The sequence below is a fragment of the Sorex fumeus genome, unplaced genomic scaffold, assembly GCF_029834395.1.
Source record: "Sorex fumeus unplaced genomic scaffold, SorFum_2.1 ptg000024l, whole genome shotgun sequence".
In the NCBI taxonomy this organism is placed as follows: Eukaryota; Metazoa; Chordata; class Mammalia; order Eulipotyphla; family Soricidae; genus Sorex; species Sorex fumeus.
The window spans coordinates 21,364,458-21,390,254 of record NW_026606081.1 but is presented as its reverse complement, the minus strand read 5'-3'; the positions used below and the strand labels follow the sequence as shown (position 1 = coordinate 21,390,254).

Sequence of the window (25,797 nt, the reverse complement as noted above, 5' to 3'; positions counted from 1 at the left end):
CCCGCGGGCCCCTGCCCGCGCCGGGGACGCCGGGACGCGGGGACGGGGCGGCGCGCGGTCGCCGGCCTGTGACGCGCGGGACGGCGGAAGGGGCCGCGCAGCCGCTTCCGGCCCGGCGCCATTTGCAACGGCCGCGGCCCGGCGAGCGGCGACCATGAGCCACGAGCAGCAGGGCTGGGGCCGCGACGGCGGGGGCCGCGGGTCGGGCCGGGGCGGGGGGCGCGGCGGGCGCGGCCGGCACCCCGGGCACCTCAAGGGCCGCGAGATCGGCCTGTGGTACGCCAAGAAGCAGGGCCAGAAGAGCCGCGACGCCGAGCGCCAGGAGGTGAGCGGGCGCCGGGCGCGGCCCTCGGACCCCGGGCGCGGCGCCGCCGCTCCCCGGGGCCGCGCCGAAGCCCCGCTCGCAGCCGCCCGGGCCGTGCCGGGGCTCAGGCTGCGCGGGGTCGGCCGGGCGGGCGGGCGGCGGCGCTGACGGCGCCCGCGAGTTGCGAGGGGCTGTGGCCTGGCCGGCGCGGGGCTGCTGGTGGGGCCGAGGGGCCTCGCCGTGCGGGCTGGACTCCGGCCGCCGGACCGTCCCCCTCCGGGGGCGCGCTGGAGCCTCGTTGGCCGTGGGCGGGGCAGCGGGTGCCGTGGACCGGCCGCGGGCACGGGAGGAGGGGCGAGGGGCCGCTCGGCTGCCCGCACGACCGGTTGTGGCCGGGGAGACGTGGTGGTCAGGCCCGGCCCCGGTGCCCGCTCCCCGCGCGGTGGACGACGGCCGGCCGGCTCAGCACCTCGGACAGCCGCGCGGCCCCGGAAGTGGGCGCCGGGCCGGCCGCGGGTGGGGGAGTCCCGCGGGCGAGCCTCTTCGGAGACCCGCACTCTGCGAGGTGGGGTGAGGATGGACGGGCCGGTGGGTCGGGGAGCTGATGAGGGGTCTCAGTATTGTCCTGGGTGTGAAGGCCGAGGGTACCCGGCAGTGGGAACTGAGCAGGAGTCCGGGAGACTCCGCGTGGTCGAGTGGGCGCTCCGGGCCCAGAAGGAATGTCTGAGGATGTCCGGAAAGGGGGCAATGCCTGCTGAAATGAAATGCAGCCCCAAGCCGTGGCTGTGTCTGTCTCTGGGCCCGGCTGGATGCCCCAGACTCCTGTGCCCAGTGGGGAGCATCACCACCGACAGGAATGTCAGTTGGCCCCAACAGCGCACACAAACCACCAGGATGAATTCTTTTAGGGTCTGCTTCATGTTCAGTCTGCCCTCTGTCTAAAACCCAACCTGGAGACTGCAGGATGAGGGTGCTGCCTGGGTCCGTTCCCAGCCTCCCATGCGGCCTCCGAGCCCTGCTGGGTCTGGCCCCAAACCTTCCCTCACCCACCTCAAAAAGCTTTCTGGAATTCCCTCCAAGGGCTGGCATTTTTCTTTTAAAAGTCTTTCCTTAAGCGGGGATCACACACAGACAAGCCATGCATACTCACGGTGCCAGGGCCCACTGTCACTCTTGCCCACTGTGGTGCCCAGCCAGCCTCCTGTTGGCAAGCCTGAAGATTTTGTGGCCCTAGGGTTACCTCTGGGCATTGGAATCTGCAGTTGCAGAAGAGCCTTCTTCATGCTTCCCTGTTGTGTGATGGGGCTCCAGTGGGTCATCACTGCTCCCTGCCCCGGGCCTGCTCATCGCCTGTGGAGGAGTCCCTAGTGTTCACCCCGACCAGGACAGTGCTTCAGTTCCCAGCGTCTTCAGAACCACTTTGGGTTAAAATAACTAATCGTGGGTGTGAGGATCGAAGCTGGGCGTCACTGTATTCATTATGCCTGAGGACAGGCAGTCAGGGGCCAGACTCGTGCGGCAGAATCTGCTTCCTTTGCCAGACAGTCGAGAGAAGAGGGGCTGGAAGGCTCCCACTAAGGACTTTCTCCTCCCGGGCCCGGTGGGTGGGTGTGTGGAGCTTGTTCTTAGATCACGTGTGGCGTCTCCATGTCCGGCCCGTGGTCCGTGTGTGTTCTTGAGCTGATCTTCGCTTCCTCTGCCTAGAGGGCCGTGGTGCACATGGATGAGCGCCGAGAGGAGCAGATCGTGCAGCTGCTGCATTCGGTGCAGGCCAAGAGCGAAAGGGACAACACGGAGCCCCAGCTCTCCTGGTTTGAGCCTGAGGATCACGGGTACACGTGCTTGCCTGGCTTGGGGCAGGGGCACCTCGGGGAGATGGAGCATGGTCATCTGTGTTGGGTTAGAGCCGTTGATCCAGAGACCCGGGCTCTTTCCTGAGACCTCATTCCTGAAACCCTGCTGTTTGGGGAAAGTTCCATCAGCTGTCCTGGAGAGAGCATTACTCCATGAAGGGAGTCTGCGGTGTGCGGGCAGCACAGTGCCCAGGGAGGGACCCCAGCACTCTCACCCCTCTCCAGAGAAACAGCTTTGCTGGTGACTTGGGGGAAAGGGCGCACTGGATTAAGACGGTTCTTCTCGTTGAACCTTGGCATGTTCCCCTCTGTCCAACAGGTACGGCACCGAGGTCCCTGCCCAAAGCAAGCCCCACTCGGAGAAGAAGCCCGAGAACCACGAGAAGAGACTGGTGAAGCCTGAAAAGGTGCCCTTCAGGGTCAGGGACAGATACGGGGACCGGGATGCTGAGTATATCTTCCAAGACAACGAGCCGGATGGAGCCTTGGACCAGCAGTTACTGGAGGAACTGCAGAAGAAGAAGACGGATCTTCGTTACATCGAGATGCAGGTAATGGAAAGCAGGCTGTGGGATACACACCCCATCTCTTTCCCTGTTCGATAAAAACGTCTGTGGTGGAGGAGCCCGCATAGCCCATGCACAGAGAGATGTTCTAGGACCGGAAACAGCCTCCAGTCCAGGCGAAAGCAGGCGCCAGACGCTTCGGCTTAGCTCCCAGATGCCTTTGTCAGCCTTGAAGAAACGGGGTTAGAATTGCTTTCCTGGGCCACTGAATTTAGTCCTGCCTTTTACAGAGGATAAGATTCTTACTAGTCCCTGGAATTAGATGCCTTGTGGCTCTGAGCCCCAGATGTTTCAACGTCAGGACTGACAAGCTGGGTTCTCCTGAGTCCTCAGCGCCCTGTCCCCATGGTGGCTCACACTCGGGGTCCTTAAGTCACAGACTGTGTCAGCATGTTCTGTCCTTGCCTAGTTTAGCCCAGATTAATACATGGTGGTTCTAGGGAGAAGTGTGATAAAAGAGACAGGATTTTGTTGAGGTGGGTGGTAAACCCACACCCCACAGCACTCAGGGTCAGTTCCTGGCGCTTGTTAGGATGGAACCCTGGCAGTGTTGGGGACCTTATGCAGTGCCCTGGATGGAGCCATGGAAGGCCGCTGGGTTTTGTTGGGTTTTGTGCGTGGTGGGATTGGTTTGGGGGGAGGGGGGGATTCCTGGGCCACATCCATTGGCTTAGGGCTTGCTCTGGGCTGCCAGGGGTCGTGCTCTGCAGGGCTGCCACACAGTCTCCCGCTGCCCTCTTGGGGGAGGGGGGAGCTTGTCTTTGAAAAGGAGGAGATCCTGAGGGAGTCTGACGTTCATCTTTGCCGTGCGGCACATGCTGCCAGCTAGCTGGTATTTGGGAGGGCCAGGACCCGTTCACAGTCACCAGCAAAGGTCGGTGTCCTGCTAAACGTCAGAGAAGCAGACACGGATTCAGGGCTGTGTTAGGGAGTCAAATGCCTTCCATAGCCTCAGTGACACGGAGAAGGTGTAGTCATCTGTTTGGCATGGTAGGACAATTCAAGTCATCAGTGATGGCTGGCTAAACTCACGTGGGCCAAACAAACACCACAGCGGCCTTCCTGCTGGCTGTGAGCACTTTCCCGTGCTCGTCCTCTGACTCTCTGATTTCCCCTGTGGGGAGGCGGCTCCTCTCTGCGACAGCCCGGGGATGTGGACGTTAGGTGTCTAACGCGTCTGGGCGCATGGCTGGTGACAGCCCGACCTCCTGCAGTGCCGATGCTGCAGCCCAGTTTCTCCTCGTGCCTTTGTGTGTGGTGACAGATGAGTGAGATCCAGCACCCTCTCCAGCTTGCATGAGAACCATTTCACAATTTCAAAGAAAGGATGCTGATCTGTTTGGTGTTTCACGTTCAGCTGCCCAATGGCTCCGCCAAACAGTTCCTGAGTGTGTTTTTAGGCAAGAAAGCTTTCTGTGAATGTTGGTGAAAGAAATGGGGCCAGGTGTGCTTGCGTCTTTCTTAACCCTTGGCAATAAAGTATTGGTGCCGGTCACTATTTAGTAAACACAATTTTCCAGTTGCTGCTGGAATTCTCATCTGGAATTCTAAATCGGGAGCACATTTAGAATCAGGGAGAGATGCATTGGTGATAGGTCTGTGACCGTGGACCAACTGTTGTTGTGTTGCTGTGGAAACCTCTGGAGTGTGGTGCTCCTGTGAGGGGAGTGAGGCTTCCAGTTCTCCGCTCATCATGCCATGGGCTCTGGGTTTGAATCTGCAGCTTCGGAACAGGTGCTTTGTCCTGGGAGAATGTGTGAATTGTGGCTGCCGGTGATTTGTCCGTGTTGAACAGGGGCTGATGCTCGCCTACATGCATTGAAAGTCAGACGATCGTTTTTGTCTTCCTTTGTTGTGGCAGCCTAGTTCGGCCTTGAGATTTTATCGGCCTCTCCTTTCTCATCCTTCTCAATGCTGCCATATGGGTGACGCCTTCAGGGTCAGGGGAATGAAACCCATTGTAATTACTGGTTTTGGCATATCGAATCCACAACGGATAGCTTGTGAGGCTCTGCCGTGCGGGCGGAATACTCTCGGTAGCTTGCCAGGCTCTCCGAGAGGGATAGAGGCTTTTGGGGCGGCCTCTAATCACCCTTGTAGGTGTTTCCATGCTTCAAACCATATTTGAACCTTACCAAATATGGTATGGCAATTCTGGAAGATGGGTATTTAGTGTCTTATAATGTGTCGCAGCCGCGCGCTCCGGAAAGTGTCCTGGAGCGTGGTGGCGGCTGGGTAGTGGAGGTAGTGGAGGTCTGCCAGTGAGGTATTTATCTGGTCCCGGTAGGGGTAGGGTGGGTCTTCTGTGCGCAATCCAATCCCTGGGTCTCTGGTGGTTGGTGGAAGCAGACAGGGCAGGGGTAGTGTGGGGCTCCTGATTTTAATCCCTTCATCACCTGTGGTTGGTGGGAGCAAGCAGAGAATCTCTGTCCCCGGGTCCGTTGAGCCTGGAGTCCAAGGTCTCAGAGTTGGGCTTATCTTGTTCTGTGGGGCTTCAGTCGTGCATGAGTCTTGGCCGACAGGGACAAATGGAGATGTTACTGGCGCCCACTTGAGCAAATCGATGATTAACGGAAAGTCAAGTGATCAAGTGAACAGAGGCTATTGCTCATATTAAGACTAACCATAAGTCCACAGGCCGTAAACATTGCCCGGTATGAGCCCCTTTTGCCTGAGATTTTTCATGATCCCAAATGTAACAGTCTATTAAAATTGGTGTGAATGCGAATCAGACATTTCTCAGTATATTCAACTTTTTTCCCCTTTTTAAAATTTTTTTATTCATTCACCGTGAGATACAGTAACAAAAATTTTCTGTTTGAGCTTCAATCATATGGTCATCAAACACCCATTTCTTCACCCGTGCACATTTTCCACCACCAAAATCCCCAGTATTCCCCGCGGGCCCCGCCAACCCCCCATTCCACACCTCCCCTGCCTATGTGGCAGACAATTTGCAGCGTCTTCTTTCTCCAGTTACCTTTGATATTTTGAGACCAGTCCTACACCCCTCATACCTGCTGAAAATACAGTTGCTAGACAGTGTGTTTTTTATTGCTTGTAATGGATAGAATGTTGTGCAGCCACTCTCCAGGAATTCTAAGGTTTTAATAATTAGGGTCTGAGGAAATCGCTGCCGCAAGTTGCTCGAGTCCGAGATTCCTGTGTGTGTCTCTGGATCGTGGCCACGTGGGAGCTGGTGCTTCTTGCTAGCTTCTAGAAAATAGCGACCGCTGGAGCTCATGGAGGGCAGGCGGTGGGACGGCACCTGGCACACCCAGCGGAGAAGGTCTGTTGCAAAGTCTCGGGCCATCTCTGGTGCAGGTTGCTCGGTCCGAGGTTTCTGTGTGTCTCTACATAAATTTATTTTAAAACAACATTTAAAAATGTTCTATGACCCCACCCCCACCACACACACACACACACACACCCACACACACACACACACACACACACACACACATTGGATTTGCAGAGACTGCATGGGATGTTCTCATAAAAGACACCTTTTAGAGTGGACCAAAGGTAGCACAGAGGAGCTGTCTCTGCACAAGGTTGGCTGGGCTCAATCCTGGGTAACACAGATGGTCTCCCGAGCCTGCTAGGAATGATCCCTGAGTGCAGAACCAGAATCAAGCCCTGAGATCTACTGGGTGTGACCCAAAAATCAGAAAAAAGAAAAGTAGAAGGGAAAAATCGCTCAGGTGGTTGTAGAACAGTCTGCCATTTTCATGGGTGCCTCTTGACGATGGGTCAGCTGTTCATTGTGGGGACCCTGTGATGCTTGGGGTTGGGCTGGCATGTTGGCCCTGAGAGGCAGAGACCAGGGTCCTGAGGACACTCAGATCTGCCCTTTAACTCTGTCACACCAGGTCTGTTTTGGTTCAGACTGCAGCTTACTTCCCTGTGAGACCATGGGGGTGGGGGGTTCTAAACTGGTCAGGGGTCTGGGGGCTCCACCAGTGATCTGGGCCATGCGACATGCAGTTAAGACACAGTTTAAGTTTTGACTGACCTCTTGTGCTCAGTAAATCATAAAAGGGTTTTGAACCTAGACAGCGATGTGTTTGGATTTTACTGTCGATTTATTTCAGCTGCCATTTCTATAGTCCTGTGAATGTTGATTTTTTTTTTTAATTTTCTTTTTTTTTTAAATTTCAGCGCTTCAGAGAAAAGCTGCCTTCATTCGGGATGCGGAAGGTAAGTGGAATCCATCCTGTTTTTGTGTGATATCTGAAATATTTAAGCATACTCTTTTAGTTTTGCTCTGTTGTCAAGAAGAAAAGGAAATTCACGAGCCTTCCTCTGAAAAACACTGTTGGAATTCCATTTCACTCTTTTGACATATTCAGGGACCATTTTTGGGCCATGAGAAAGTTTTCCTTACGCTTTTCTCGTGCTTCAGCTTATCACTGAGTTTTAGAGGTTAGAAATGAAAACTGGTCAATAAAGTCTGCTGAGTCCATCGGTTGAAGGGCCTGCTGAGGGCAGGAACTGGCATCTGGCTCCTGTCCTGGGCCCTCATCAGGTGACCAGCTGTTAGTGTCCAGCTTCTCTTGTGAGCACCATATTCGCATCAAAGGGAGAGTTTTACAAGGTGGCATTGGAGTGAAATTTTTTAATTTTTGGTAGATATTAATGGCCCATTACCCCCCTACTCCCTTTTAGTGTTAGAATATGGTAAATAATGCACTGTAGCACTGTCACTGTCCTCCCTTTGTTCACTGATTTGCTTGAGCGGGCACCAGTAATGTCTCCATTGTGAGACTTGTTACTATTTTGGCATATCAAATACGCCACAGGGAGCTCGCCAGGCTCTGCTGTGGGGGTGGGATACTCTTGGTAGCTTGCCGGGCTCTCCAAGAGGGATGGAGGAATCGAACCTGGGTCGGCTGCGTGCAAAGCAAATGCTCTACCCACTGTGCTATCGCTCCACCCCATGGTAAATATTAATATTATAAATATTAGTTTTTGAGAGTCGAAGACCAATTTCACAAAGAAGTGTCAGATGTCTTTGAAGTTCAGTCATTTGAGTTAAAATGTTGCAGTGATTTAAAAGGAAATGGTGACGTAATGATACTCTTCCTTCTCTGGCCATGCCCAGGGTTTACTCCTGGCTCTATGCTCCAAGAGAAGATCACTCCCTGAGGGCCTTGGGGCCATATAGGGTTCCAGGGATGAAACTCAGGTCAGCTGGCCTAGCACTCTCTCCTAGACAGAGCATCAGACTGTTCTGCAGGCAGAACCGGATTCTGGGTTGTCGTGTCGGTCCATAAGGGCCCCGGGAGCTGTATGGGCATTTGGGGACCGGCTGGTCTGCCGGAAGCCCAAGCCACCATTCCTGTGGAACGAGTCTCTGTCTCTTCTCGACCCGCACCTGAGCGTGCCTGTTCTTCCATGCTGTGGGGCTGCGTGCAGTCTGCTGGGGTGTGCGGAGGAGCTCAGGGCCGTGGGATGCTTGTTGGTGGCTCTGTGTGTCTGGGGAAGTGCGCGCTCGCCCGGGTCAGCAGCGTCCTGCCTCTTCTTTCTCTGAAACAGGAGCTGGTGGAAATGATCAATGGCCACCAGGTCACCGTGATAAGTGGCGAGACTGGTTGTGGCAAGACCACTCAGGTCACCCAGTTCATCTTGGACGACTACATCGAGCGAGGGAAGGGGTCTGCGTGCCGCATCGTGTGCACTCAGCCCCGGAGGATCAGCGCCATCTCAGTGAGTACCTGCCTGAGAAGAGTCTCAGGCCTCGTGACCTCCGAGGAGAGAGGTCGGCGATCCAAGAGACACTCAAAGGAGAACGACCAACTTCTGCTTATTGGTTTGGGGGCCATACCCAGTCGGCTGACTCCTGGCTTTGTGCTCAGGGATCACCTCTGGTGTGCTTGGAGGCCCCGCTGGGGTGCTCGGATTGAACTTGGGTCAGCCACATGCAAGGCAAGCGTCCTCCCCTTTTACTGTTGGTCATAAGCTAAATGATCCCCTTTACCCAGTGACTTGAGCCTCCCCCTCACTGAATATTCAGAGCTGGGGCTTGTTTGCTCACTGGTGGTCAGGGGCCGTGCTGCATCTCTGATGTTTTAGGGGATGGGGGGCACAAGGACTGCCCAAGGATTGGCCCTAGGTCAGCTGAGCATCAGGCCGGTGCCCTTTGTGCTCTACTGTGTATCTTGCAGTAAAATCTCTGATTACTTTTAGTGAAGCGCTTCAGTAAGGGTATTTTTCATGAAAAAGAGGCATTGATTTAAGTTTATCGTTAGCCGTTCAGGGAACATGTTCTTGCAGACAACATTTCCCTTTCAGTTAGGTAACCTAAACATACAAGTCACCCAACCGCATTACCTTCTAAACCCTTGTGTACATAGGCGATTTCTGCATTATGTAAGTTGACGTTAAAATCACTGACGATTGTGTTTGGTTTTGTGATATTCTGTCACATCTCTGACTCATATAAGACAGGATCTGATCAGGGACTCCGTCATTTCTAACAGTGTTTTGGGATTTCTTAGGAACTGTGAAAAATACTTTGACTATAACACAGTGTATCGGCTAAGGTGTATTAGGATTTCATGTTTTCACAGGGCAGCGAGTGATATATTGACAACAGGAAGACTGCCGACCAGCATTTATTTCTGCTTGGTTTTCTGAGATCTGTTGGAATTTAAATGGGTAGCTTAATAAGTAGTACAAATGCTCCTCAGTGAGTTCTAGATCTGTGGATGGGAGAATTTGATTCCCAAGAACTGCTCCCTCAAGGCTAGTGACTCCCATCTCCCACCTCACCTCTACTCCTCTGCGGCCAGGGCCAAGCACAGGCTGCTTTGTGGGGTGTGGGGCATGGGGTGGTGGGCAGGGGATGGTGGCGGGTACGGGTGGTGTTGGTGCTGTGCACACGTCCGGCCAGCATATGGGAGCTGCCTCGCTTCTGCCTGGTAGTCGGTGACCTGGTCTCTGGCCCAAGCAGCACACAGGTCAGAATATGTTTTCATGTCAGATCACATGCATAGTGGGAGCTCCGAGTGTCACCCTGGTACTCAGTTCCCCCCTAAACACTGAATCCCAGGCCTCAGGCACCCCTGGGGAGGTTCCCCTTAAAAAGCTGAAATTTAAAAGTGCGTGATGAAGCTGAGCGTAGAAAGTGTGGACCGTGGCTTTCTCCTCACGGACAAGGCAGATGGTACAGACTAACGGAAGAAAGTTAGGGAAAGGTGCTTTGCCGATTCCGACGGGGACTTGGCCTCCAGGGGGCTCTGCGGCCGGGGAGCAACCACGAAGCAAGTAGGAGCCCGGCTCCCTCAGCTGGTGCTCAGGGGGCCCCTTTACGTGTGTGTGTGTGTGTGTGTGTGCGTGTGTGCGTGTGTGTGTGTGTGCGTGTGTGTGTGTGTGTGTGTGTGTGTGTGTGTGGTGGGGAGGTGACGAAGTGGTGTTCCAGGATTCCCGTGCGTTTAGGTCGTGTTGGGGAGGGTGTCTCCATCGAGGAATTGAGCCCTGAGTTGACTCTGGGTTCTGCCCCAGGTTGCTGAGCGGGTGGCTGCAGAACGCGCGGAGTCCTGTGGAGGAGGCTGCAGCACGGGCTACCAGATCCGCCTGCAGAGGTGAGGGGCGGCTCTGGACTTCCCGGCCCACTGCCCGTCGTGTCCTCAGCCTGTGTTTCTGTGAGGCAGTGAGTGACAGAGTGGCCCCAAAGCACATTCCCCTTCCCTGAGTCTGTGCCCGCCTGTCCCTGTTGTCAGTGTGCGGGAAGGGAACTCGAGAGCCAGCGTTTGCTCCTGGGCCCATGCAGGAGCCCTGCTGGCTGAGCCCCCATCCGAGGCAGCAACAGCAGGAAGCCTCAGCCTTCCTTCCTGTGGAGTCGTGTTTCTGAGGCTCTGTCCCTGGAGATGGGAGGTGATCCTGGGAGCAGAGTTCTGTCCCTTTCTGAGCTCATTGTCCCCGTGTCCTTGCAGTCGGCTGCCCCGGAAGCAAGGGTCCATCCTGTACTGCACGACGGGGATCATCCTGCAGTGGCTCCAGTCAGACCCGTGAGGCCTGGGTTCCTGCCGGGGGGGTGCGGGTGGGCTGGCGGGGGCAGTGCTGATGCGCCGGGCCCCCTCAGGCGGCTGGCCAGCGTCAGCCATGTGGTGCTGGATGAGATCCACGAGCGGAACCTGCAGTCCGATGTTCTGATGACGGTCATCAAGGACCTGCTCGGAGTCCGGCCTGACATGAAGGTCGTCCTCATGAGCGCAACGCTGAACGCCGAGAAGTTCTCAGAGTATTTTGGTGAGGGGACTCCGGGGGCGGGGACGTGGAGGGTGCGCCCGGGGGTCAGTCAGCCACCCTGGCAGCCTTCCGCTCAGGGGTGGCCTCCCTGTTCTCTGCACCACAGGCCACTGTCCAATGATCCACATCCCTGGGTTCACCTTCCCGGTGGTGGAGTATCTTCTGGAGGACGTCATTGAGATGATAAGGTGAGGAGCTGTGGGAGAGAGAGGAAGCTTGGAGCTCGCCTCCTGCTGAGCTGTTGTCTGAGGTCCCGTGTTGTGGCTCCCGCTGTGCTGTGAGCCATAGCCAGGCTCTCTCCCCCAGGAGGCCCCAGGTTTGCCAGGCCTGCGCCATTGTGTGTGTCCCTTCCTGGCCGTGAGCTCTGGGGGATGGCAGCTCTGCTCGTCCCATGGCTTCAAGCATCCGTCCACCCCTCTAGCACATTGACCCGTCCCCATCCTTCTAGCTCGTGTGCAGGCCACGGCTCCTGGGTGTGGATTTACCAGGAGGGTCTACTCTGCCGTCCCCTGCCCCCTTCCCAGGTTTGTGCGTGTGAAGACAGGTGCGTGGGTGCAGGCAGTGAGGGCGGCCCCGGCCCTGTGCTCGGGTGACCGTGAGCACTGCCGGAGAACGAACGTCTCCACTGAGGACCGCGGTGCTGGGCAAGGACCCTGGGTCTACCCTGCCTGCTCCCGTCTGTCCGAGGGTCTGTGGGACTCTGGGGGTGGGACACCGCTGGGCAGCCCGTGTCACGGGGCAGGGTGGGCAGTGTGGCTCGGGGCTGCAGGTTCTGGCTGGGGGAGCCGAGGCCCCTGCGAGTACCCAGATTCTATTGCGGGGTCTCCTGCAGGGACTGATGCTTCCTGGTGCAGGATTGGGTCAGGGCCCTACCCTGCAGGCACCCGCCTCAGCAGTGGCCAGGGTCAGCGGGTGTTTGAGTGCCCCGAGGTGTCACTCACACTGCTCGAGGAGGGCGCGCTGGAGCATGCACTGCCGGGAGTGGCGAGGTCTGAAATGCGGGCTCGAGGCTCACGACCCTGCAGAGCAGGGCATGGCTGAACACAAACTCCTCTCGAATCCGTCAGACATCCTGGCCTGGGGCAGGTGCGGGCAGCATGTGGCTGGACTCAGTGGGCTCCCACACCAGTAAGCCCAGTGGGGCCGGGGGCTCGGCATCCAGTGCTGCTCCAGTGCTGTACTAGCGTGTTGCAGCAGGCAGAACCCCCGCCTGCCTCTCCCGGTCTGACTGAGTAGCTGCTCGTCTTTGGGGTGCCCGTCTGGGATCCTGGCTGGCATCCCAGGAACCGGCTCTGGCTGAGGGCATCACATCTGCGTGGACAGATTATAGAAGGGGCCTGTAACTGTCCACACAGACCCCCTCCTGGGTAGCTCGGGGCAGACTCAGGAGTAGTATGGAAGGGACCTGCTTTGGAGATGTGATGAGTGACAGTCACCCCAGCCTTCCCAGTGCCAGTGATGTGGCTTGAAACCAGTCAGACGGAGTCCCACGTCTCTGAATAGTCCTGCAGCTTGTCCATGCCCACGCTTTCCTGGGCGGCCCCAGCCCCCCACGGCTTCCTGTGCAGCTCTTGTGTGCAGGCTCTGCCCACTGTCTGCTCCTGGGGTGCACTGTCCGCCCTTTGAGGGGATCATTTAGGCCCGGGAGCAGGCTAGCAGTTGGCAGTGGCCAGGCAGGTCTGTGTTCATTCTTGCTACCTCAGTGACCCCGTCTGCCTTTCTCTGAGCACACTGGGCACCGACATCAGGTCTGGACCTGGGTGCAGGGGCATCGGTCCTAGGCCCCGTCATCTCTCTCTCCATGCTCATTGCACTGCTCTTGCGTTTCAAAGTACTCACGCTCCAGGGCCTCAGAAGAGTTTCCCAGGAGTCACGCTGTTGAATGGTGTTTGCATTTCAGATACGTCCCCGAGCAGAGGGAGCACAGATCCCAGTTTAAGAGGGGCTTCATGCAAGGGCGCTCCCACCGGCAGGACAAGGAGGAGAAGGAGGCCCTGTACCGGGAGCGCTGGCCTGGCTACCTGCAGCAGCTGCGGAAGAAGTGAGTCCTGTGGCACTGCCCCGCGTCGAGTGCTCCTCGAAGCTCAGAGCACAGCCCGTGCTCGCTGTTGTCTGGGCCCAGGAAGCTCCCGGGACTGTCATGAACAATGACATGTGGGACTCGGACAGCTTCGTTTCCCGTGGGCTCCCGGGACATCCAGTAACAAGTGATTTAAGACCAGTCCAGTCTTAAAAACATTTATGTAGTAAGAGTCACATCCAAAATCCTATGGCGAGTCGGAGGTGAAATCCTCGAGTTCCAGCCGCGTACTCTGGTCTCCGAGCTTGGTCGTGGTGCCCTAGCTGCAGAGCGAGGCAGGGCTCGGGCTGTGCACTTACCGGCCACGTCCGCACAGGTATTCTCCCAGCACTATCGAAGCGCTCGAGATGGCAGACGACGATAAAGTGGACCTGAACCTGATTGCCGCCCTCATCCGGCACATCGCTCTGAAGGAGGAGGTTAGCTGGGCCTCAGGGCACCGTCGGGGTTTCCGTGTCTAGGAAAATGGAAAACAGCTTTATTAGATGTTTGAAATAGCCTATGGGAGAAGGTACTTTCTGACACAAGAAGTCAGGATCTCCGTCTATCAGAATACGTAGGCATGTGACCTATTGCAAGACAAGGCTAGAGCAAGTTCTCAGTATGGCTCTTGCACACGACCTACCTGGGTTTTCTCCCCATGCCACATGTGATCCCTCGGGTGCCGTCAAGGGCAAGCCCTGGGCACTGTCCAAAGCAAGAGAGAAAGAAACTAAGTCCCGTTTCTAGTTAGGATCAGTGGCTGCTGCTCCGTGCCTGCCTGTGACGTGGGGACTGGGCTGAGGGCCTTGCTGACGGCTGTTTCCCCACAGGATGGTGCCGTGCTTGTCTTCCTGCCTGGCTGGGACAATATTAGCACTTTACACGACCTCTTGATGTCCCAAGTGATGTTTAAGTCAGGTAACCTGGACAGGAGCCTCACCGAGGTCTCGGCAGCAGGGCTGGGGTCAAAGGGGGAAGCTTCCTTCGCGCCTGAAGGATGCTGCAGGGTCCGGACTCCCTGTGCGTGGACATGGGGAGGGTCAGCCCGGGTTGTGGGCCCTGATCCCGCTGAGGCCTGGCGGGGGGCTGCGGGCATGGGCTGGTGCTTCTCCAGCACTGCCGGGTCCAGGGGCTGGAGAGGAGCTGAAGCCAGGGCTGCACTGTGCAGATCTCCTCGGCACACAGACGCCTGCACCCTCAGAGCAGTGCAGGTGAGAGCAGCTCTCGCCAAGCTGGAATCCCCGTTCCTCGAAAGCCAGAGACTTGCTAGGATTGCCCGCTGCAGTAGCAAAGGTCTGACTTGCTCAGTCCCCTTGGGGAGAGGCACCAGGCAGTCTTGTAAGGCCTGGCTTCTGTCTTGGGACACTGCCTTCCCCATCCTGGGGACTGCTTCCTCTGCTTGCAGCGCACGTTCTCTGGATACAGGGTCCTCCTGAGAGGAGGATACCTGGAAGCCGTGCAATGGCAGCTCCTCCCCTGACGTCATTGTGTTTCTACTGAGTGGAGACCTAGCTGAGAAGGCAGCAGGAGGGCAGACTGTTGGCCGTAGTCAAAAGGCTTGCCCTCTGGGAGACCTGGGAGAGGGCTGAGGAGCAGCACCGACCTGGCACGGGGGAGGGACATGGTGTGACGGAGACGCAGTCATGAAGAGCGCCCTCCCTGTCTCACGGTGGGCAGTGAGAAACAAAGCTCGTCATCTCAGAGGCTGCTGAGGGAGGAGGGTCTCTGCGAGCTTCCCTGTGGGCATGAAAGGGAGACTGAAGGGATTTGGGACTCTCCTCTCGTGGTGTGTGTGTGTGTATGTGAGAGAGAGAGCGAGAGAGCGCGCAAGAGTCCATCTTAAGGCTTCTCTGTTTCTGCTTTTCAGACAGGTTTCTGATTATCCCTTTGCATTCACTGATGCCCACCGTGAACCAGACCCAGGTAGGTGTGCGTTCTTGCTCTTGTCTGACACACGCCTTCAGAGCTGCTGCATTCACCTAGTTCCAGACAGTATGTCTCTGAGAGCCTCAGCAGGCGCTTCTCCAGGGCAGGCCTGTGCTCCAGGGACAGGTTGACCTTCACATCAGATGAGTTCTGTCAGCATGATGCTCAGGTGGCTTCACCAGGGGCTGGCGCGATAGCACAGTGGCTAGGGCATATGCCTTGCACATGGCCGACCCAGGGCCGACCACCGCCAGGAGTAATTCCTGAGTGCAGAGCCAGGAGGAACCCCCTGTGCATCGCCAGGTGTGATCCAAAAAGTAAAAAATAAAGTGGCTTCACCAATGACTTGCTTGGGGTTGGGGATAAACTTTAGAACACAGCCAGCAGGAGCTGGGTGCTTCAGAACACGGCTGGCAGGAGCCGGGCGCCCTGTTGACAGCCACATTTCTTAGGGTGGGAGGAGCAGCAGGTACCACCCATTGGCATAAGACCTCATGGCACTAGTGCTGGCACAGTGGTGCTGTGTGCCAGAGCCAGGGCTTATGACTATGGGCAGCCAGCTGGCAGCTCTGGTGTGGTGGGCGCCTGCAGGTACCTGGTACCCTCGGTTTCACATTTCATCTGGGCCCCAGGATACAGGTGAAACTTGTGTAAATGGGGGGGTCTTGGCAGAAGACTAGGGGCCCAGGGATAGGGCAGGGTGCCAGGAAGGAACCAGGTCAAACAAAGGTGGAGAGGCTGCACTGCAGTTCCTGGGGGCTTGTGGTCTTTATCTTCCAGCTTATTTCCCTCAACTCTGCCTCCAGTTTTTGTCTAAAACATCCCATAAATTCAGTGATCCTCTTACTTGGACGCATGTTAGAAGGTTCTGGCATCTGAGCGGTTTCCTTGGGTTAGGAAGGGAACGTCATAAGTGACGGTGCCTTGAGCTCCACGGGCCTGGTGTGGGCCAGTGCGTGCAGGAAACCAGCTGGTTTGGAAGCAGTTCTGGTGGAAAGTGCCAGAGGGATGTGGGCGTGTCTTTCCTTACAGGTATTTAAAAGAACCCCTCCTGGTGTTCGGAAGATTGTCATTGCGACCAACATCGCCGAGACCAGGTAGGGAATGTCGATCCCAGTTCCTGGTCCCGTCTCTGTGTGCAGGGCATTTCCTTAGCACATTGCAGTATGGTCTGCTGTTAGCGCTGGCTGGAGGGATGGACTCCCAACGTTAGGGACCCTCCTGGCGGTGTACTGGGACCAGACCAGGCCTTCCCTGTGCCAAGCCACGGCACCAGCCCTCAGTGCTCCCAGCCTGTGCTGCTGAGCAAGCCGGGTCTGGGGACCAGGGTCAGTCGCCTTTGCCGGTTTGGCCTGGTGGCTGGTGCTTTGCTGATCAGCTGCCTGTAGCCTGTAGGAGACACCATGTGTCCCCAGACACCTCCAGGGGTTGGGCCGGCCTCTGACACAGGCCTGTCCTGGAGCCCAGCCGCCAGGTCCAGAAATAGGCAGGCCCCACCCCCTTGTAGCACAGGAGACCCGCAGAGCTGTGTGCGACACGCATGCCTGCAGGGAACCCTACGCTCCAACACTCGCTCAGAATCTGTATCCTTTGGATTTAACATTGCCTGTGGGTTTCTGTGGCCTGTGGCATGGATCACGCCCGTGTTTCTGTGAGTCTGTGGTCCTTGGTGTGGATCGTGACGCCTGTGTGTTTCCATGTAGCATCACCATAGATGATGTCGTCTTTGTGATTGATGGCGGGAAGATAAAGGAGACGCACTTTGACACCCAGAACAACATCAGCACCATGTCTGCGGAGTGGGTCAGTAACGCCAATGCCAAGCAGAGGAAGGGCCGAGCTGGCAGGTGAGCAGGCCTGGGTCTGAGGCAGGACACCTGCCATCAGCTGCTCCTCCTCTCCACGTCCCTGTAGCTTCAGAACGTCCTGCTGGGGTTCCCTTCTCGCTTTCACTGGGGGCACACAACTCCTGCCAGTGCTCTCAGCCCAACAGAACCAGGTCGGAACCAGGACTCCTGTGGGCACAGCCTGTACTCAGGCCTCTGGGCCATGGCTCTGCAGCGTGTTTGTTTGGGGAAGTTAGGCGGTGTTCCTTAGGGACACACTGTCACTGGCTGGCTTGAGGGATTTTCTCCCTCCAGCTTAATTGGCTTGGCTGAGAGGAATGGGGTTGGCTTGGCTGAGAGGAACAGGATGCTTTGCTTGCTCTTATGATTCGTACTGTTCAACTCTGAGGTGCTCCTGATAGTGATGACCAGCACTGCAGACTCGCTGGGTCGTTGGGCTCTTGTCGTTGTTGGGGCAGCCTGAGTAGGGACCTGGCCAGTTAGGCTCCCCGATACAGGCCTCTGACCTGAATTCTGGCCGATAAACTTTCCAGCTGAGGGCCGGGCCTGTTCTCAGCTGTGGGCCGGGCACCCAGGGCTGTCGACTCTACCCCCAGACAGTTGGGATCTCTAGCAGAAGGTTGTACCTGGCGACATTTGCTGGCACACCAGGACCTGTCCGAGTCCTGGTCAGCTGAGAATGGGCATGGAGGCCCTCGGACCTCCATCCTAACACTGACCCGAGTGAGACACTGCAGCCCGAGCTCTGAGCACTGGAGAAGGTTTCGGCTACTCTGAGAGCCCCACCCCACCCCCCCCACCACCGGTGGGCCCAGTGCTCACATGGGCAGTCCCCCTCACACTACAGCACTGGGGCTCATGGATGACCAGTGAGTGTTACAGTCAGCATCTACGGGTTGAAATAGACACCTGGGAGAGAGGAGTGAAGTCAGGAGGGATTTGTGCTGGTATTGTTGACGAGAAGAAACATTTCCCTCCGGAGTTCTAACGTGTCTCGGTGATGTCCCTAAGGGTCCAGCCTGGCCACTGCTATCACCTGTACAACGGTCTCCGAGCCAGCCTGCTGGACGACTACCAGCTGCCCGAGATACTGAGGACCCCTCTGGAGGAGCTCTGCCTGCAGATCAAGGTGAGCTCACGTGGGCGACCTCCAGCAGTGCCTGGGCTCCCTGTGGCGCCAGGCCTCCCCTCGGGAAAGGGCCTCAGTCCCGCGCGGCGCCTCTGCCACGACCCGGCTCTTCCCAGACCCATGGGTGCTGCTGCCTCCGAGGCTCATCCCTTAGCCTCGGCGGGGCCCTGGGCATGGGGCTTTGCTGTGGAGACCAGTCCCGCCCTAGCGCCAGGTGAGGCCCCTGTGAAAGCGTCGGCAGCTCCTTTCTGGGCCTGCTGGAGCTCCTAACGAGCAGCATTTGCTGGGCTGCTCCCAGCGACCTTGGAGTTTGTGTTTGTGGAACCAACGCTTGAGCTTGGATAAGAGAAGTTAAGCTCTAGTTCTGTCTGACACCGTGCCTGACTAACTGACCAATGCTGTGTGTGACTGACGGGCAGACCCTGTGTCCTGACTGTTTCGTCTCCCCAGATCTTGAGACTCGGGGGCATTGCTGACTTCCTGGGCAGGCTGATGGACCCCCCATCAGATGAAGCAGTGTCACTTTCCATACGACACCTGATCGAACTGGTAAGTCTTTTTTTTCCGCAAAAATTCTCACTCAGCGTTCAAGCACGCCAGCCGGCTCATCATGCAACGGACTTGGTGTGAGATGGGCTGTTAGTGTGCAAGGTAAACTTGGTTCAGGAGGCCCTGCATCCAGAGTTGACTCACGGTTCAGTTGGCTACCACAGACCGATTCTTATAGCAGCTCTAAGGGGTCTGTGGTTGTCTTTTTTTTTCTGGGGGGTTGGGTGTTTTTTATTTTGGGCCACACCTAGCATTGTTCTGGGCTCACTCCTGGCAGGACTTGGGGACCCTCTGAGCACCCAGGGGTTCAAAGGCAAGTGCCCTTCGTACTATACCATGTCTCTGGCCCCAATAGCTTCAGTTCATTACAAAAACGTTCACACAACTGAGATTGTCATTCACTATTTCTTAGGTCTGATCGAAAATTCCATAAAAGTCTGAAATCTTTAACTGGGCTTTCCCCTCATTCGCCAGGGTGTTTTCAGAGTCTTTGTCAAATCCTGAGTGATTTATGGGCAGCTTACAGAAGCCACAAGGCCTTCATGAAGGGTGTGGCGGGAGTGGCCCGTGGCCCACCCGGCTCCCTTTGCTCTCGCTCTCTCCCAGGATGTGGCTCCCCTGGGTCAGGTGGGGCTTCCGTGAGAAGCAGGGAAGGGGAGAGGCTGGGAGCGCAGGCTCCCCTCCCCTGAAAGGCAGGCTTCCTCGCACAGTTGCCTGTGCCCCACTTCCCAGTGGTCCCCGTGGGTCTCGAGTCCTGTGGCCTCATCGGCGGGGCGTCTGCAGGGTGTGGGTAGCCGTGGGCATCGAGGCATGTGCTGAGTCCTGCGAAGGCGCCTGCCTGTGGGCGGGGAGTCGGGAAGCTCAGGGCAGGAGTGCAGGCGCGGGGCCGGTGCTGGTGAGCAGTGGGCAGGACAGACTCAGCCGTTGGCAGCGGGATGGACGCATCATCCCTGCCCGTGTCCACAGGCCTGGCCTCCCAAGCGTGGTGCCTGCGCTGGGCCCCTGCCTCCCCACCAGCTCCCTGTCAGCTGATCTCACCGGTGTTCGGCCGCTGCTGCCTGAAAACTCGGGGCCACATCATGGACATGAGGCTGAGCGGCCATTCGCCCAGTTTGGCCTTTAGCAGACGACGGAATGCACGTGTTCACGCAGCCCTTCCCCCTCACAGACCGCTCTGGACAAGCAGGAGGAGCTGACGCCTCTCGGGGTGCACCTGGCGCGGCTGCCGGTGGAGCCGCACATCGGGAAGATGATTCTTTTCGGGGCTCTGTTCTGCTGCCTGGACCCCGTCCTCACCATCGCGGCCAGCCTCAGCTTCAAAGACCCCTTCGTCATTCCACTGGTGAGGGGTGGGCGTCTGGGCCAGCCCTGCCTTGGCCTCCCTTGGCATCGTGCGGGGGGTCACCGTCGCTGTCTGACAGGGGAAAGAGAAGGTCGCAGACGCAAGGAGGAAGGAGTTGGCAAAGGACACCAGGAGTGACCACCTGACGGTCGTGAACGCATTCGAGGTACAGACATACTGGGTCGGAGGGGCAATTGAGGGCAGCGCGTGCCCCCTTGCAGTGCCCGGGACCTATTGACATGGAGGACTGACGGGCCGGTGCCGAGGAACGTGTCCATTCTGGCAGCTCCTCTGCAGGGTCTGTCTCGAGGCCTTCGTGCCTATGCCCGGCTGTGGCTCGCAGGGCAGAGGCCGTGCCTGAGGAAGAGTCTCTCTTCCCTGTGCTGAACCCATACTCTGGCTGCAGGGGCAGATTGTGGCGCCGTTGTGCACACTCTGGGCTCAGTCCATGTCGGAGCTTCTCTCTGTCATGGTCTGAGGGAAAAGAGTCGCACCATGACATCAGCTCCCCGCCTGTTGGGCTCAGAAGCCAGAGAGATCCGCGCTCCCACAAGTGACTGTCCCAGCGCAGGGTGCCCTGGGGCTTGGCGCTTCTCGTTTGCCCGTTTTGGAAAACCCCTCTGTCTTTTCCGCAGGGGACTGAGGTAGCAACCGAGTGCAGATGGGTGTGAGACCCTTCCCTTCATTTGTGTCCCCACAGGGCTGGGAGGAAGCCAGACGCCGGGGCTTCCGCTGCGAGAAAGACTATTGCTGGGAGTATTTCCTGTCTTCCAACACTCTGCAGGTACGGGGCTGTCGAGGACGAGCCGAGCCATGGCCGGGGCCTCTTGTTGCTGACTGGGCGGCCGGCTCGCGCGTGGGGAGTGCCGAGGAAAGCCCGTCCAAAGCCCGAAGAGCCACTGGGGTGCAAAGGGTGGCCGGAGTACTGCGCTGAAAGGGGAGGGCAGGGGGTCCAGGGGGCAGTGTGAGCGCCAAAGCCGGATGGCAGCCTTGCCCTGTGGCGTGTGTGAGCCCTGCCCCTGCGTCCCGTGGACAGGGAGGGATCGGGGCCGGTGCTGCAGAGAGCACCCTGGGAAACAGCCGCTCGACTGACTGGAACATGGGCACATGTCCACGTGGCACCTGTCACTGGCGCTTCCAGACTGTGTGCCGCCTAGAGGCCTGGCTGCATTGGGTCTGCCCCTCTCTTTGGGGGCAGTTGGGACAGTTGTGTGTTGGGGCGTAAGCCTCCAACCACCCTCCCTGGTCTTGTTTGAACTGCTGGGGGGAGGCCCATTTGGAAACCCTCAAGGGTCAGAGTGGGCCAGGAGTCAGCGAGGGCCAGGTTGCAGGGGCCACACAGTCTGCGCCCCATGCCAGGCGGCATCTCCTCTCTCCAGATGCTGCACAACATGAAGACGCAGTTCACCGAGCATCTCCTCGGGGCTGGGTTCGTGAGCAGCAGGAACCCGAAAGATCCGAAATCAAACATCAACTCAGGTGCAGGGGGAGCACTTGGCCCCTGGCCTGCCCTTGCGGTGGCTCACGGGATCAACGCTTTACCCGCCTCTCTCCTCATCCCCGACAGATAACGAGAAGATCATCAAAGCTGTCATCTGTGCTGGGTTGTATCCCAAAGTTGCGAAGATTCGCCTAAACTCTGGTAAAAAACGGAAAATGTAAGCATTGGGGATTCTTGTGCATTGCTTGTTACTGTCTCACACCTAGAAGGTACCTACTGTGTGCCTTTCCTGTTAGTTTGTTGTCCGTGTTGGGGCGTATCGCCCAGAGGAGCGTGCAGCGGTGGCAGGTAGACCCCATGCCCTGACTTGCTGCTGCTTGTGGGAGAGGGTTTAGCCACATTAGCTGTGTTGGGTGGACCCTTACGTGGTGCCGGGGACTGAATTGTCAGCCCAGGGTGGGCTTGACAGGCATGTAGAGTGCAGCGCTGCGGCGGGGGAAGTGCAGGGCTGGCATGGGCTTTGCCCATCTGTTGCACCAACCTGGGGGGCTGAGAGGCTGGACTTGGGTGTGCCCAGGTGTGTTCCAGATCAGCTGTGAGTGGGCCGTTTTCCCCTCAGGCGCTGCAGAGAGCCCTCAAGGCAGGTGTAGCCCCAGGGCGCATTCTACTGTGAGTGGCCATCCCGGCCTTCACAAAAAATTGACAAACCCCAGTAAAAACAATAAAATTCCCTTGAAGCAGAATCCTCCTTAACGTGTAGGCATCTTGGGGGTGTCCTGTCTGACTAGTCGTCCCTGTCAGCATTATGGCGACTGTCAGTGCCCCAAGGACTGTCCTGTCAGTGCCGTGGTACTGGTAGCTTTCCCCTTCAGCATCGTTGGGAACTGTCCCGGTTGGTGCTGTGGTGGCCGTCTTGCCTGAATCTTCGTGGTTTCAGGAACAGTGTGTTGTTCTGTAGTTTCTGCCACCTCGTGGTACACGAGGGCTCACAATCTCTGGTATTCTTTTTTTTTTTTTTTTTACTTTTTGGGTCACACCCAGCGATGCTCAGGGGTTACTCCTGGCTCATGCACTCAGGAATTACTCCTGGCGGTGTTTGGGGGACCATATGGGATGCTGGGAATCGAACCTGGATCGGCCATGTTGGCTGCGTGTAAGGCAAACGCCCTACCCGCTGTGCTATTGCTCCAGCCCCATCTCTGGTATTCTTAACTGCCACTTTCCATGCTGTTTCCTCAAACTCAGTTGCAGTTTATATGGCAAAACCTAACTGTTTGCTCAGGAAACACAGTCCTCGTCCTGGGCTGTCTCTGCTCCCCCAGAATTTTATTCCAACCAGCTTCCTTTGGACTCTGAAGGGTGAAGGTGTACACGAAGCCGGATGGGCTGGTTGCCATCCACCCCAAATCTGTGAACGTGGAGCAGACGGACTTCCGCTACAACTGGCTCATCTACCATCTGAAGATGCGGACGAGCAGCGTGAGTGGAGCCCTCAGCGCTTCCCAAGACGTGTCACTGTCACGTGCTCTAGTCCGACCTGTTATGACAGGACACATGATATGGCCGTTCCCCTTTAGAGATGGCTTTCAAGGTGCTCTTGGGCGGTGTTGGGGACGCCTCAGTGCTCAGCATGGCCGTCAGCTCTCTGGGGCCCTGTAAAGTCCTCTCAGTGGAAACTGGTCATCTTCCTAAGGGAAACGGGTGCAGGGCGCTGTGTCCCTGGTCCCAGCTGAGTGGGCGCTGCTCTCCGCAGATCTACCTGTACGACTGCACGGAGGTCTCCCCGTACTGCCTGTTGTTCTTCGGGGGCGACATCTCCATCCAGAAGGACAAGGAGCAGGAGACGATTGCTGTGGACGAGTGGATCGTCTTCCAGTCCCCGGCAAGAATCGCCCATCTCGTCAAGGTGAGTCCGCGGGGCCCGCCGCTGCCCTCGGTGGGAAGAGCCAGGCCTGACCCCCGTGCGAGGCAGGCGGGCTGCGGCCTGGCCGTTCTCCTCTCTGTCTGTCGGACACAGCCAGCACTGCTGAGGAGTGGTTGTTTCTCTGAATTCCTTTTTTTCTTGTTTTGAAGTTACAGACCTGTCTGTGACTTTGTCCAGTGGGATTCGGATTTGGTTTGTTTTTTGAGTTTTTGAGCCACACCTGGTGATGCTTGAGGGACCGTGTGGGGGGCCAGGAAGAGAGCCGCTGTACTGTCCGCCCTGCTCGTGGTTGACTGCGGCCTAGGAGTCGCTGCTCTGCTGCCCAGGCCCATCCTTGGGGCGTGTCTCCCGCAGGAGCTGAGGAAGGAGCTGGACACGCTGCTGCAGGAGAAGATCGAGAGCCCCCACCCCGTCGACTGGAAGGACACAGGGTCCAGGGAGTGTGCGGTGCTCTCCGCCATCACCGACCTCATCAAGTCCCAGGAGAAGGCGGCCCCCAGGAACGGTCCCTCCTGCTTCCAAGACGGGGGCTACTGCAGCTGACGGCATCACACAGGGTCTGCGGACCCAGGGGTCGGGGCCATCTCCGACGTAGGGCAGGTGTCCGGCGAGACACCAGGGCGGGACGCAGGACCGCGGGGATCGAGTGCATGGTAGATGGCACCGTGGGTGGTGAGTGAGCGCGTGAGCGGGGCACTGCCTTGGCACAACATGCACGTCCCGTGGTGGTCCCGGGCTCAGCTGAGCACGGCCGCATCCAGACGCCAGACCTCGCACGCACATGGCCATGTCCCTCGAGAAGCCTTCGTTCTGTGAGACGCCCGCTCCCTGCCCAGAGGGATCCCGGTGGACTGAGCGGCTGGAGAGCGTGTCAGGCACGGATCTGAGCCCTGCCCATCTTCACGGTGATGTGGGCTGGTGCAATAAAGCCGCCTTGAATGGACCGTGCCGTGTCAGCTCAGCTGGCTCGGGCCCTTCCCGGCCGCACTCTGGGTCCGGACTGCAGACAGCCCTGGAGCCTGGCCACCGCGTCCAGGTCCTAGCTGCCCCCGGGAATGCTGCTCCTCCCCAGCCCTCCCTGCCTGCTTGGCAGAGATGGTGCAGTGCGGGTGGTGTGGCCCTTGCCCAGCCTTCATCCCGCTCTGACCCCTTGCCACCTGCCGGGTGCTGCTGCCTCAGGCACATTCTCAGGACTGAGGGGATGTGCTGCTGCTCCAGATGACACCCTCGTCCGAGGCCCGAGGGTGACAGGAAATGAGCCACACGTCTCAGCCCACCCCCAGGGCCCGTCTGCTTGTGCTGCCGGCCTGGGCTTGTGCCTGCTGAGCTCACACCCTCAGTTCCCTGCACACCCACGGCAGGCCTCTGCTTTCAAGGGACTGTCTCAATTCCCGTCACGTGGGTGCTGTCCCTGGGCTCAGTGGTGGGTCTTGGTCATCTGTTCCCCGGCTCCATTGGCCGGACACGTCAGCAAACAGAAACGTATGAGAAGCCGAGGCTGCAGGCTCCATGGGGAAATGAGGGTTTGAGAAGAGGTTCCTGCAGAAAGCGGCCTCGCTTCACCTGTCTGGAGCTCCCTCTGGGTGCACTGGACAAGCATCTCTGGGAGCACAGCCTGTGGAGCACTGCCTGGGCCAGTGGTCAGTTGGGGCAGAAGCTCTTGGTGCATTGTGTTCTTGGTCTAGGTTTCAGAGTCAGGCACCAGCGTCCTCTCCCAGGCAGGGACAGACCTGCCCCAGTGTGAGCTGAGGTGCCTGCCGAGCCAGTGGAGGAGACGGGCGAGACCACCCTCGCTCTAGAATACTGGTCTCAGAACAGCGTTCCTACTCAATTGTAAAGCTCGGATTTCATTGTACTACTTGGAAGTGGAACGTATAAAGGAAAGCATGGTGTCGCTATTCTATTTTGTTGTATTTCCATACATTTTTTAAGCTTTAAGTTTCTTTTTTTATATATAATAAAATCAAGTGTATAATTCATTGCCTTCCACCATGTTTTGTCCTGTCAGTTGCTGGCTCCAACCTTGCCCAAGAACATTCACTCCCTCTAAATTCCTCCCCCCCACCCCCCGTCCTCGTGGCCACAGGGGAAACCTTGTAGGGCCTTGTCCCCCCTGGTGAGTACTAGGCAGGCTGGGTGGGTGTCAGTTCACTCTCCCGGGCTGCGCCCTGTTCCTGGCCTTCTCAGGGAGCTCACTGTACAGTGCTTGCTGCAGAGGAAGCAAAAGAGGTGCAGTCTAGTGTCTAGTGTCCTTGTGCTGTGCTTGTTCTTAGGCATTTGTTCTATGACTCTGCCCTGACAGCGGGTGCACATGTGTGCTTTCCCTCTGAACAGCAGTGTCCCTGGCCCTCAGCACCGTGTTCCCAGTCCTTAGCACTGTGTCCCCTGGCCTGGATGAACCTGAGGTCTGCGTCTGTCTGTCCGTCTGCCGTTGCTGTGGCCCACTGTGGCCAGTGTCCTGGTTCCAGCCTTGGTCAAACCTAGGTCCCTCCTGGGCCCTGCTTCCTGCAGCGCTGGCTCTCGCTTGGCCACAAGGGGGCGCTGCCTCTTGCCCAGCCTTTTTCCTCTCTGCTGTTGGCTTCGTGCGGCGGGCACCTGCCG

General features: G+C 57.6%; 1 protein-coding gene across 1 annotated transcript; it reads left to right on the top strand.

The window, feature by feature from the left end:
• The first annotated feature begins 152 nt into the window (after positions 1-152).
• On the top strand, positions 153-25,173 carry DHX36 (DEAH-box helicase 36). Its single transcript, XM_056113946.1, has 25 exons — positions 153-325; positions 2,009-2,136; positions 2,477-2,708; positions 6,885-6,923; positions 8,262-8,432; positions 10,230-10,309; positions 10,661-10,735; positions 10,810-10,976; positions 11,083-11,164; positions 12,877-13,017; positions 13,373-13,475; positions 13,869-13,956; positions 14,906-14,961; positions 15,997-16,061; positions 16,668-16,811; positions 17,823-17,940; positions 18,391-18,489; positions 19,658-19,831; positions 19,911-19,997; positions 20,532-20,615; positions 21,211-21,310; positions 21,399-21,489; positions 22,631-22,751; positions 23,026-23,178; positions 23,551-25,173. The coding sequence occupies exons 1-25, from the start codon at positions 155-157 to the stop codon at positions 23,737-23,739; spliced, it is 2,958 nt and encodes a 985-aa protein (XP_055969921.1). The 5' UTR covers positions 153-154; the 3' UTR covers positions 23,740-25,173.
• Positions 25,174-25,797: the final 624 nt, after the last annotated feature.

Bases quoted from the DNA above. Each gene is read 5' to 3' on its own strand.
- DHX36 (XM_056113946.1), top strand. From the start codon at position 155: ATGAGCCACGAGCAGCAGGGCTGGGGCCGCGACGGCGGGGGCCGCGGG. The intron at 14,962-15,996 runs GTAGGTGTGCGT...CTTTCCTTACAG, and splicing joins CCACCGTGAACCAGACCCAG to GTATTTAAAAGAACCCCTCC. The intron at 18,490-19,657 runs GTAAGTCTTTTT...TCCCCCTCACAG, and splicing joins TACGACACCTGATCGAACTG to ACCGCTCTGGACAAGCAGGA.